General features: G+C 40.5%; 1 protein-coding gene across 4 annotated transcripts in view; it reads right to left on the minus strand.

Annotated features, from left to right (window-relative positions):
- Window positions 1-1,154: 1,154 nt before the first annotated feature.
- Window positions 1,155-13,818, minus strand: part of LOC102415503 (zinc finger protein 420) — a 42,492-nt gene continuing 29,828 nt past the window's right edge. Inside the window, exons 4-6 of one of the 4 annotated variants that reach the window (XM_045163296.1) lie at window positions 11,926-12,052; window positions 11,342-11,440; window positions 1,155-4,649 (exon numbers count right to left, since the gene is read on the minus strand). In XM_045163296.1, the coding sequence (XP_045019231.1) occupies window positions 2,227-4,649; window positions 11,342-11,440; window positions 11,926-12,052 (2,649 nt within the window). In that variant the 3' untranslated portion in view covers window positions 1,155-2,226. Of the gene's footprint in view, window positions 6,663-10,832; window positions 11,441-11,925; window positions 12,053-13,818 lie in introns of those variants that run through there. The other 3 variants (XM_045163298.1, XM_045163299.1, XM_045163297.1) reach the window with 3 other exon arrangements.

Consider the following 13,818-nt stretch of genomic DNA (forward strand, 5'->3'; position numbering starts at 1 on the left):
TTTCTTGATTGTTCTCTTATCAGAGAGCTCCTAAACCTCTGCTCACACAGATGACATGAGCTGACTGACTTCCCTGGTCCAAATCCAGCTAGATCAACCCTGCGGCCTCTCCTTGGACTGAAGCCAGGCCTCAGCTCTCACAAATGGACGAGAAGCCACATCCTGAACCTGGACCTCCCCTTAGAGTCCCCTGGAGCACTTCCTACAAAGCACACTGATGCTCCACAGGACCAAGAGAGAACTCTGTGGGGAGAGCACTGGTGGCCTACCATTGGCCACATGATCCTGATGGGCACCACTTGGCTGAAGATTCTTTCTGAGCCATTTCAGTGAATAGAAACCCCTGGAGTTCAAGTCCCCACTCTAAGAGGATATGAATCTGCAGGTCTACAGTGGGGCCATGAAATGAATCTTTAGCAAGTTCCCTGTTTTTTCTGATGTTTCTTCCCCCAAACCCACATTCAGGAGCCCTGAGGTCAAGTCCTCACACTCACCACACCTGAGACCTCTCTGTAGGGGAGGATTTAAGGGGGAATTTCTGAGAGAGGTCAAAGCTAGAATCAGGCAGGGAAAGTACTTGGGGTTCAGCCTTTATACATGACCCTGGGTGAAGTGCTCTGGGTTCCCCAGGCTGAGTGTGGATTTCTCCATTCAAACCAAGACAAGCAGGATTCTGATGGGCTTTGTCAGGGTGTCATTGAAGGGGGCCTGTGAAGTAGAACCTGAGGTTTAGTAAAACTGCTGATCTCGAGGAAGGTGGCTTTCTAGTGCAGGTGCTCACAGGACTGGCTGGTGTGAGTTCAAGGACCTGCAGGCTGCCTGCACCCCAGTCAGATGCTGAGGCAGCAAAATCAAGGAGCAGCTCAGGGAAGCTGTCAACAAAGCTCTGTATTGTATACAACAATACTCTGTATAATCCTTTTAGAATCATCACAGTGTCTGAGTAGCTACAAAATGGGAGAGGAGATACAACATAGAAATGATGGAAAATATATGAAGGTAAGAAAGGTTTAAAGCCAGCAAGTAAACTAATTTCCACATATGCCATCTCTCTGTGCTACCAAATACTTTATGGTCTCTTCACTACAACCTTAAATAAGGTGGGAGAGGTTAATGGTGGTGGTAGATTAAACACTTCATTCATTACAATCAACTGAAACACTAAAAACCATTCACTTTTATTAATAACCATGTATTAATTTCACACATAGTTGAAATAAAACCTTTTACAAATTACATACAGATGAGAAGTACAAAGAAAGATATTCATTTTCTCATATAATGCTGTAAAGATTGTATTTTTACTGCTTACAAAACATAGCCTAGGAAACACTTAGTAAACATGATATACACTAGTTACATGCCTTTTCCAGGAAGGGTTTCTAATACATTTCTAGGTTATCACAGAAGCTGTCCTAACATTGTCAAGTAATATTCATGACTTGTGTTGATATTATAAACATATATCAATATTGCCGTGAACTGTCATTGTGTTCTGCTTACAAATCAAGTGATATAACTACTGAAAATTTAGAACCACCATCTGTCTTACTTTAATACATGGAAAGATTCCACGATCACTTACATCATGACAACTCCAGGGATATTTCACATCAATGACAAACACCCCCATTTAGATGGTCATTGTCCATTTTACATTACAGTATCCTTCATCTTCTAATGGAGAATAGATAGAAATGGTTTCAACACAATATAAAAAGGCTAATTTTTGAAGCATAAACCATCAAAAACCTATGTATTCATTCACACTAGAAATGAAAAACATTATGCATTATTTGAACATTGAATTACATTCATTTTGGTTTTCAAATAATCCAAATCATGTGATTATAAACAAGGATACATTGCTAATAATTTTAATTTTTGAATCATCAATCTTCATCTCATGATACATGCTAATATACCCATTTTCTATGTGTTTTAACTATGGATTGCTCTCTACAGTAATTCTCCTTCATAGAAACTTCAGAAAAGAGGATTGATGAAAAGCTTTCTAGTATGTAGTCTCTGATATTTATTTTTGATTTTTGATTAAATACCTTTCTACATATTTGTGACATCATTTCCATAGGTTTCTTGCATAAACTCTTGTGTTTTCTGATGCATGTTTAGGGCGCATCACTTGTTCCATTACTAGGGTTTCTCTCCGGTGTGTGTTTTCAGATGTTTAGTGAGATGACCATTATGACTAAAGGCTTTGCCACATTATGTACATTTATAAGGTTTCTCTCCAGTATGAACTTGCAAATGTGTAGTAAGAATTGAGTTCTGATTAAAGGCTTTGCCACATTCTGTACATTTATATGGTCTCTCCCCAGGATGGATTTGCTGATGTTTAGTAAGACTAGAACTGTTAATAAAGGCCTTGTCACATTCTGTACATTTATAACGTTTGTCCCCCATATGAATTCGGTGATGTTTAGAAAGATCTGAACTCGTATAAAAGGCTTTGCCACAGTCTGTACATTTGTATGGTTTCTCCCCAGTATGGATTCGATGATGTACAGTTAAAGCTGAACTTCGAATAAAGGCTTGGCCACATTCTGTACAATGATAAGGTCTCTCCCCAGTATGAATTCGCTGATGTTGAGTAAGAATTGAGTTGTGATTAAAGGCTTTGCCACATTCTTCACATTTGTAGGGTTTCTCTCCAGTATGCATTCGCTGATGTTGAGTAAGACTTGAGTTCTGATTAAAGGCTTTGCCACATTCTGTACATTTATAAGGTTTCTCTCCAGTATGAATTCGCTGATGTTGAGTAAGATTTGAGCTCCGAGTAAAGGCTTTGCCACATTCTGTACATTTATACCGTCTCTCCCCAGTATGGATTTGCTGATGTTTAGTAAGATATGAACTTGTAATAAAGGTTTTGCCACATTCTTTACATTTGTATCGTTTCTCCCCAGCATGGATTCGATGATGTTCAGTTAAAGTTGAACTCTGAATAAAGGTTTGGCCACATTCTGTAAAATGATTAGGTCTCTCCCTAGTGTGAATTCGCTGATGTTCAGTAAGACGTGAGCAACGGATAAAGGCTTTGTCACAGTCTTTACATTTATAAGGTTTTTCTCCAGTATGAATTCGCTGATGTTCAGTAAAATATGAACATCGGATAAAAGCTTTGCCACAATCTTTACATTTATAAGGTTTTTCTCCAGTATGAATTCGCTGATGCTGAGAAAGTGTTGAGTTGCGATTAAAGGCTTTGCCACATTCCGTACATTTATAAGGTTTCTCTGCAGTATGCATTCGCTGATGCTGAGAAAGTGTTGAGTTGCGATTAAAGGCTTTGCCACATTCCGTACATTTATAAGGTTTCTCTGCAGTATGCATTCGCTGATGCTGAGTAAGAAATGAGTGACGGATAAACGCTTTGCTACATTCTGTACATTTATAAGGTTTCTCTCCAGTATGAATTCCCTGATGTTGAATAAGACTTGAATTGTAAATAAAGGCTTTGCCACATTCTATACATTTATAAGGTTTCTCTCCAGTGTGAATTCGCTGATGTTGAGTAAGACGTGAACGACAGTTAAACGCTTTGCTACAATCTGTACATTTGAAAGGTTTCCTTCCTGTATGGATTTTCCAATGTTTACTTAGATTGGATGACTTACTAAAGACTTTCCCACATATCTTACACTTGTTTTCTTTCTGTGGATTCTGAATAGTCTGCTTTTGAATAAATTCTGAAGACAGATTAGAATTTTTACCATATTCACTACAGTTATAAGTCTTCATTCCAGTATGAGTACTCTTACATAGAGGAAGACCTGATATCTGATAAAAGATATTTCTACATTTATTACTTTTAGAATCCTTCTGTGAAGATTCAGGTCCCTGATGTTTCATAAGTAAGTCTCGTTCAACTTTACACCCAGTTTCATTGCCTGAATACCCTCTCACTCCATCATAAATATTCTGGTAATTATTGGGGCTGGAGCACTCACTTAAGGCCTGACTCATTTTATTACACATGGAAAGTTGTTCCGTATTAACCATATCATGATATGTATTGAACAATGATGGTTGGGTTATATCTCTTCCATTATTATCAACATTATACATCTTGGAATGGAGAAAAAATATCTTTTGGGGGAAGAATAATGACCCCCTGCTCACGGATCCCTCAAATTCATTATATTGTGGGTTTTCCCCCTCATTGTTAAATTTCTGGTGTTCAGACACGCTTGAATGTTTGTTTAATCTAAGCCTATATTGAGAATTTTTTGAACAAGTATTTGCAGTAGAGACTAGATTATCTTCCAAATTTTCAACGTTTCCCTTCAGAGAACATGTATGTCTCAAAAAATGATGTAAATCTTTTCTTAAAATCTTATACTTCTTGGCAGATGTTGAAGACTGAAATTGGTGTTTTTCCCAATTCGACTCATGTTGCTCATATGTTTTTGCAGTAATGTTCGTATTATGTGTAACTGTCTCAATTTCTTTATATGCATATAAATATCCTCTCTGTCTTTCATATGCCCTCATATATTCCCAGTTTTTCATTAAATTTAAGTTTCTGAGGTGAAATCTTTCATATATTTGTAGGTTTGCTTTTGAGAATAAATCTTTTAACCCTGGATTTTTTGGCATCAAATTCTGGGTATCTTGTGGAGACATAGCTGAAAGGTACCAAGTAATAAGTAATTTTACCTACTATTCTCAGTGAACATCCTCAAAGATTTAGAGCAAAATTGATGAACGCTTCACTTGTTTAGAAATTAAAAAAATAAATAAATAAATAAAATAGAACACCATCAACAACATAGGATAGAATAAAAATAAAATAGAGATGGAAGGATCAAGGTGTCAGAAGACTAGGCAGACATGGAGTTCATCCCTCCACAATCACATCAAGAATACATCAGAAATGGAACAAAATGCACAGATCCCAGCTGAACACTAGCAGAGGCCCTTGGAAATCTAAAAGAGCAAGAATGGGAACAAGAAAAATTTCTGCTTTGCCAGGTAGGACAAGAGAAAACAAGGGAAAGGAACAGGAAAGAAGTGGGATGGGACCTCCAACTCTCGGGGGATCAGAAGAGAGGAGAGGTCTCCACACCTGGGGAAGCTCCTCACTGAGGGGGAGAGCCCAGCTGGGACAGAAGGGAAGCCTCATTTTCTATGGGAAGAGAACACGGCAAGAGTCAGAGGTAGCAGGACAGAGTGAGACCTCTACACAGGGTACTGAGCCCAGCCCTGCCCACCCAGCCTGAGAGGGTGTCCACTGCTGCAGACAAGGGCTGGGTACTGGGATGTGGGGTTTGAAGAGCAGACCCAGGCAGAGGACTGCTGTGGCCTGTGAGGAGACATCCTGAGGAGATGGGAGGGAGGGAGGAGGTCTACACATGGGAGTGCATGTGGAGGAAGCCTGAACCACCATAGAACAGAGCACCGTTAGTGAGTGATGCCAAAGAAGAAGCCCAATGCAGTCTCTCGCCCCCTGTGCTGGCCCCTGCTCACCAGGCACTAGGAAGGGCTCCCACTGAGGTGGACTCTACTGAGCCTCCAGCCACTATCTTCTACCATGTATTTCCTCCACATATCATAGACTCCTGTGCTCTGGGACAGCCTTAGGAACAGCCACGTGTGAGTGGGCCAATTGTACAGATGGAGGGAAAGCACAGCTGAACCCGAGTAAGGAAAAAAAGCTGAAATCTCTTGTATCAGTTACACAAACCACGCTTTTACACCCACAACTGGCTTTGTAACTTCACCCCTACAGAGTATCTGAATGGACAACCAGGGCTCCCCCAGTCATGGCAGGTGTAGCTTTAGCAGCTGTAGCCTTTGTACAGGTATACAAGGGGGTAGGGCCAGGCCAGAGTCTGAGCTGCCTCTATTGCACCACAGCGGGTCCAGCTCCATGACAAATGAAATTCTGGGACCTGGGTTCAGGGGATCTATGCTGGTGACCTGGTGAAAACAACATCTGAGAGACACCAGGGTCATGTCCCATCATGCCCATGGTTAAGGTGGGGCCAAGTGCAGTGCCAACCAGGGTCACATGAGAGCTCGCACAAGGCATGAAGTTGATACACAGAGCACACCCCGAGGTGAACATCCCCAGAGGAGCAATCCTCAGTGGCTTCTCTCCCAGTGGGTGTGCTGCAATCCCACCTGCCTCGACCACAGATCACCATCACAGAAACAGATCTGGGGGCTCTGTTCCACCAACCAGGGAGCAGACCCCACCACAGATAGGGCAGTGACAACCACAGAGCAAAGGGGAACTCCCCTCGATATCCAGCTCAGGCTTCGGTCACAATAACATCAAACAAAATCCCCTTCAAGGGGATAAGGGCACAAGTCTCTGGACCAACCTCACCCCCAGGGGACACACACCAGAGCAAGAGCAACTAAGATCCTTCAGCCTGCAGAACAGAAACCACAAACACAGAAAATATGACAAAATGAGAGGACAAAGAAGTATGGTTTAGAGGAAGGAGCAAGATAAAAAGCTACAAAAACCACTAAATGAAGAGGAGACAGGCAATCTAATGATTCGTTTTTGCTTTAAGTCGTATTAAATGGAGACACCAAACATTTTCAGACATACTAGAATCCTTTAATTCTTTAGGCCACTTCTTACCACATGTGTTTTTATTTGAGCATGTTGTATTAGATGTTTCAATCTAAAAATAAATGATATTGATGCAGATTTAATCAGAAAGTGATGACATGAAGGAAATGGCAACCTATTCCAGTATTCTTGCCTGGAGAATCCCAAGGACAGAGGAGACTGTTAACCTACAGTCCATGGGGTTGCAAAGACTTGCACATGACTGAGGTCCAAGGAGCGGTGGCTGCATGGGCGCAGAAGGGCCGAGAGGAGCTGCTTCATGTTCAAGGTCAGGAGGGGCAGCAGTGAGGAGATACCCCTCATCCAAGGTAAGGAGCAATGGCTGCGCTTTGCTGGAGCAGCCGTGAAGAGATAGCCCACGTCCAAGGTAAGAGAAACCCAAGTAAGAAGGTAGGTGTTGCAAGAGGGCATCAGAGGGCAGACACACTGAAACCATACTCACAGAAAACTAGTCAATCTAATCACACTAGGACCACAGCCTTGTCTAACTCAATGAAACTAAGTCTTGCTAGGTGAGGCCACCCAAGACGGGCTGGTCATGGTGGAGAGGTCTGAACAGAAAGTGGTCTACTGGAGAAGGGAATGGCAAACCACTTCAGTATTCTTGCCTTGAGAACCCCATGAACAGTATGAAAAGGCAAAATGATAGGATACTGAAAGAGGAACTCCCCAGGTCAGTAGGTGTCCAATATGCTACTGGAGATCAGTGGAGAAATAACTCCAGAAAGAATGAAGGGATGGAGCCAAAGCAAAAACAATAGCCAGTTGTGGATGTGACTGGTGATAGAAGCAAGGTCCGATGCTGTAAAGAGCAATATTGCATAGGAACCTGGAATGTTAGGTCCATGAATCAAGGCAAATTGGAAGTAGTCAAACAGGAGATGGCAAAAGTGAACATCAACATTCTAGGAATCAGTGAACTAAAATGGACTGGAATGGGTGAGTTTAAATCAGATGACCATTTTATCTACTAGGGTGGGCAGGAATCCCTCAGAAGAAATGGAGTAGCCAAAATGGTCAACAAAAGAGTCCAAAATGCAGTACTTGGATATAATCTCAAAAACGACCGAATGATCTCTGTTCGGTTCCAAGGCAAGCCATTCAATATCACACTAATCCAAGTCTATGCCCCAACCAGTAACACTGAAGAAGCTGAAGTTAAACGGTTCTATGAAGACCTACAAGACCTTTTAGAACTAACACCCAAAAAAAGATGTCCTTTTCATTATAGGGGACTAGAATGCAAAAGTGGGAAGTCAAGTAAAACCTGGAGTAACAGGCAAATTTGGCCTTGGAATACGGAATGAAGCAGGGCAAAGGCTTCATAGCAAACACCCTCTTTCAACAACACAAGAGAAGACTCTACACATGGACATCACCAGATGGTCAACATCAAAATCAGATTGATTATATTCTTTACAGCCAAAGATGGAGAAGCTCTATACAGTCAGCAAAAACAAGACCGGGAGCTGACTGTGGCTCAGATCATGAACTCTTTATTGCCAAATTCAGACTGAAATTGAAGAAAGTAGGGAAAACCACTACACCATTCAGGTATGACCTAAATCAAATCCCTTATGATTATACAGTGGAAGTGAGAAATAGATTTAAGTCACTAGACCTGATAGAGTGCCTGATGAAGTACGGATGGAGGTTTGTGACATTGTACAGGAGACAGGGATCAAGACCATCCCCATGGAAAAGAAATGCAAAAGAGCAAAACAGCTGTCTGAGGAGACCTTACAAATAGCTGTGAAAAGAAGAGAAGCGAAAAGCAAAGGAGAAAAGGAAAGATATAAACATCCGAATGCAGAGTTCCAAAGAATAGCAAGGAGAGATAAGAAAGCCTTCCTCAGCAATCAATGCAAAGAAATAGAGAAAAACAACAGAATGGGAAAGACTAGAGATCTCTTCAAGAAAATTAGAGATACCAAGGGAACATTTCATGCAAAGATGGGCTCAATAAAGGACAGAAATGGTATGGACCTAACAGAAGCAGAAGATATTAAGAAGAGGTGGCAAGAATACACAGAAGAACTGTACAAAAAGATCTTCACGACCCAGATAATCACGATGGTGTGATCACTGACCTAGAGCCAGACATCCTGGTATGTGAAGTCAAGTGGGCCTTAGAAAGCATCACTACAAACAAAGCTAGTGGAGGTGATGGAATTCCAGTTGAGCTATTCCAAATCCTGAAAGATGATGCTGTGAAAGTGCTGCACTCAATATGCCAGCACATTTGGAAAACTCCACAGTGGCCACAGGACTGGAAAAGGTCAGTTTTCATTCCAATCCCAAAGAAAGGCAATGCCAAAGAATGCTCAAACTACCACACAGTTGCACTCATCTCACACGCTAGTAAAGTAATGCTCAAAATTCTCCAAGCCAGGCTTCAGCAATACATGAACCGTGAACTTCCAGATGTTCAACCTGGTTTTAGGAAAGGCAGAGGAACCAGAGATCAAATTGCCAACATCTGCTGGATCATGGAAAAAGCAAGAGAGTTCCAGAAAAACATCTATTTCTGCTTTATTGACTATGCCAAAGCCTTTGACTGTGTGGATCACAATAAACTGGAAAATTCTGAAAGAGATGGGAATACCAGAACACCTGATCTGCCTCTTGAGAAACCTATATGCAGGTCAGGAAGCAACAGTTAGAACTGGACATGGAACAACACACTGGTTCCAAATAGGAAAAGGAGTACTTCAAGGCTGTATATTGTCACCCTGCTTATTCAACTTCTATGCAGAGTACATCATGAGAAACACTGGGCTGGAAGAAGCACAAGCTGGAATCAAGATTGCCAGGAGAAGTATCAATAACCTCAGATATGCAGATGACACCACACTTATGGCAGAAAGTGAAGAGGAACTCAAAAGCCTCTTGATGAAAGTGAAAGAGGAGAGTGTAAAAGTTGGCTTAAATCTCAACATTCCAAAAATGAAGATCACAGCATCTGGTCCCATCACTTCATGGGAAATAGATGGGGAAACAGTGGAAATAGTGTCAGACTTTATCTTTTTCGGCTGCAAAATCACTGCAGATGGTGACTGCAGCCATGAAATTAAAATACGCTTACTCCTGGAAGGAAAGTTATGACCAACTTAGATAGCATATTCAAAAGCAGAGACATTACTTTGCCAACAAAGGTCCATCCTTTCCAGTGGTCATGTATGGATGTGAGAGTTGGACTGTGAAGAAAGCTGAGCACCAAAGAATTGATGCTTTTGAACTGTGGTGTTGGAGAAGACTCTTGAGAGTCCCTTGGACTGCAAGGAGATCCAACCAGTCCATTCTGAAGATCAGCCCTGGGATTTCTTTGGAAGGAATGATGCTAAAGCTGAAACTCCAGTACTTTGGCCACCTCATGCGAAGAGTTGACTCATTGGAAAAGACTCTGATGCTGGGAGGGATTGGGGGCAGGAGGAAAAGGGGACGACAGAGGATGCGATGGCTGGATGGCATTATCAACTTGATGGACGTGAGTTTGAGTGAACTCCGGGAGTTCGTAATGGACAGGGAGGCCTGGCATGCTGCAATTCATGGGGTCACAAAGAGTCAGACATGACTGAGTGACTGAACTGAACTGAGTGACTAACACTTTCACTTCTGGTTCTTTGTCCTGGGTTTCTGACATTCTGGACTAATTCTGTTCTCAGTTGTCACCAAATGTAATACATGTACAGTAAATAATCTCTTTGCTGCCTTAGTTGAAGAAAAAAAAAAGTGAGGACATATAGGACAAAGTTTGGGGACACTGATAAGAAACAGGGTAAACAGTAATTAAATAAGAAATGAATCTTTAAAAATATGGTTGGAACTCTATTCAGTGGTCTGTGGAGATCTAACTGGGAAATAAATCTAAAAAAGAGTGGAGATATATATATATATATATATGTAATTGTCTTTGCTGTATAGCAGCACAACATTGTAGAACAGCTATACCCCAATAAGACCGTTTTAAAAAGATTTCTTTATATAATCTACAAATCATAATTCTTTGCAACAACCATTAAAAATATGGTGGAAAATGTGTAAGTTCTTATGCCAATTTATTTGAAAATTCTTTCAGTTAATTGAATATATTAAATTATTTTAGCATTGAGGAATTGTGGCAAATACACTTAACATATTTAACATGAGTTCATATAAAGAAAAGAGAGACTTTGAAGTAAGCCTGAGATTTGCATTCTTTCATTTTAGGGGTTTTCCTTCATGCAGTGAAATTATTTGAGTTTAAATTTTATAAGGTCATATTTGTAGCTTTCAGTGTTTTAGAAATTATAAGTCAGAAACAAATCTGTCCCCACTATTCCTAGAATTTTGGCAGTGTGTCTACAACTCCACTCACACACTTTTGTCTCAAAGAGTAGAAACAAACTTTCAAAGGAGTGTCATAGAGTTATTCAGAAATGTGCAGAGTTTTCCTATGACCCCTAAGAAATCAAACAGCTGTCAATTCATGCAGGTTGTCACAGACCAAGAAGAGAAGTTCAGTTCTCACTGTGAATGAGAAAACTAATCACTGGAGGTGAATTCAGAAATGATTCAACAGACAGAATGGGGCAGGCAATATCTGTCTATCACAGCAACAGAAATAAATCCAGAATTCTCCAAAGCATTTCCACTGAAGCAGATCTTCCCAAACCACATGACAAAGGGTGATTTCCTCACTGATCCTTGGACCTCTCACCTGAGTCATCGGCCCCATGTATTCACATGTACCTGTGTATATGGCTGTTGTCTCAACTTTCCTTATATTCCTGGGATACTTCATTTGTTCCAGAAAGGTGACCAGGTCTGGCTTAGAGACCACAAAACCTGCTTATCAGAAAAAGAAATATTTTTTTTGGTAGAAGATTCATCAGTTTCCAATATAATACATATTGGTGAGAAGAGAAAGTGTGCTTAATACAGCCTAGAGAATGATTTCCCCAAATACTTTACTGAAAGCAGCTTTATAATACTACAAATACATAAAGAACAGATCCTGAGATTCTGGTCAAGTACTACTAAGGCAAAAGTAAGTAGTGGACATGTGATTTGAAGAGGAGGGTACCACTATTTAATACTACGAAACTTATACAATTACCACTAAGCTAGACTGAAGGAGGCAGACTACATCGAGGAAGCAAAAGGTTACAATCATATTGAATCATAAAGCCTTTTTTCTAAACTCATAAATTCCCATTTTCCCCTAGAAAGCAGGGATCTGAAATTATTGTGGGAAAGAGAAGATTTCAGAAGACATTTTAGAAATGATGGAACCAAAACCCAGATAAGGGATTCTGGAAGGCAGTTATCCTCACCCAAGGAGGCCAGGTTCCTGTAGTTCTGTAACATCACGTCCCTGTACAATTCCCGCTGACCAAGGTCCAGGCATTCCCACTCCTCTTGGGTGAAGTCTATGGCCACATCCTGGAACGTCAGCCGTCCCTGAAATACAAAGTGCCATGTGGCTGTGGGAAGACTTCCTAATGTGACCCAAGATGAAAACACCAAGTTTGGAGCACTGGTTTTGATCTAGGAGAGTGGCTGGTATAACACAATAACGTAATTTTTACACAGTAATATTTTCTACCGTATTTCCAACCCCAAGAAAAGAGAATGAGATATGATCCACAAAATATTCAGTAACTATTCTGATCTAGAAGAGAAATCATAAAATAATTAGATCAACATTGGAAGATTTATTTTTGAGTGTTGTACTCATGCAACCCAGGATAAATTGTTTATCAAAGAAACAAGAAATATTTTTAAAAAGCAGATTCTGATCCAAGAATTCCAGAGGGGGAGCTGGGGGGCAATGTGCCAGATTTTAACAAGCTTATTTTCACCAGTTATGTTGAAAATTTTGCTCCATGAATGACCATTTTGAACAGCAATGAAGTAGAATAGTAAGGGAAGAATCCATACTTAACTTTGAACTTTAAGTGTTTTACAGATTTTACAGGTCTAATAGCCTGAGCAGCAACAATTTAGTATATACCATATATCTTTCTAACATCTTTTATAGAGCCTTGAAGGTACAATAAAAGTCATTTAAAATCAATAATATTGCTGTTCCACCTTTCTGCAATATCTAACAGACATCTGTTAAATGGCAGAGCTTAAATCTACTTCAGTGTATGTACTCTAGACTTTAACTAATAAATCAGACAAAAACACAAGGACAACTCTAATAAAAATTTATAGAAGTTTCTCTAATTGTGAAGAATGTAAAAAACAGGAAAAATAATTGATCAAATCATGTTAACATGTTCATGCATACAGACATACTCTAAAATGTGACTATATACTTATTAAGAGTAAGAGAGAAAACTTTTCATGTCAATAAAATCAGGATAATTTTTAACTGGTTAGCAATATACCTATCTATGGGGATGATATTCTTTTTATTTTTGTAAATACACAAGAGTACAGATATACACAATGATATAAAATAAAACAGAGCTCTGGTTCTGAATTTTTTAATTTACTGAAAACCTGTATCATTTGCACAGTTTTATTTTAAAATTTAACACAGTTGAACATAGATTAGCACTAATATGATTCTTGTAAACATTGTGGAAAGTACAAAAATGTGATGAGACTATGTTTGTGATGGGAACGTGGAGTGTACTGGAAATGATCAGACCTGGACTTAAGTGACAAAAACCTCCGCTCCCAAAACACAGCATCTCTGCTAAACACAAGAGTGTTCATTTTCCAAAGCGAAGAGAAACTAAGAGCATATGGATTTTCTCCATTAACTGTGGTAGTTTAGGCACATTCCTCACTTCTTTGTTCTAAGGCCCTTGTTAAAGCCTGTCAAGTACAAATTGGCACTTATCAAGAGCATTTACCAGCAGCTGAACAACAACATGGAGAAGGCGATGGCTCCGCACTCCAGTACTCTTGCCTGGAAAATCCCATGGGCGGAGGAGCATGGTAGGCTGCAGTCCATGGGGTCGCTAAGAGTCGGACATGACTGAGCGACTTCACTTTCACTTTTTACTTTCATGCATTGGAGAAGGAAACGGCAACCCACTCCAGTGTTCTTGCCTGGAGAATCCCTGGGATGGGGGAGCCTGGTGGGCTGCCGTCCATGGGGTCGCACAGAGTCGGACACGACTGAAGCGACTTAGCAGCAGCAGAACAACAAGGGATTCCCCTGGTGGCTCAGAGGGTAAAGAGTCTGCCCGCAATGTGGGAGACCTGAG

The sequence above is a fragment of the Bubalus bubalis genome, chromosome 18 (genome assembly GCF_019923935.1).
Source record: "Bubalus bubalis isolate 160015118507 breed Murrah chromosome 18, NDDB_SH_1, whole genome shotgun sequence".
In the NCBI taxonomy this organism is placed as follows: Eukaryota; Metazoa; Chordata; class Mammalia; order Artiodactyla; family Bovidae; genus Bubalus; species Bubalus bubalis.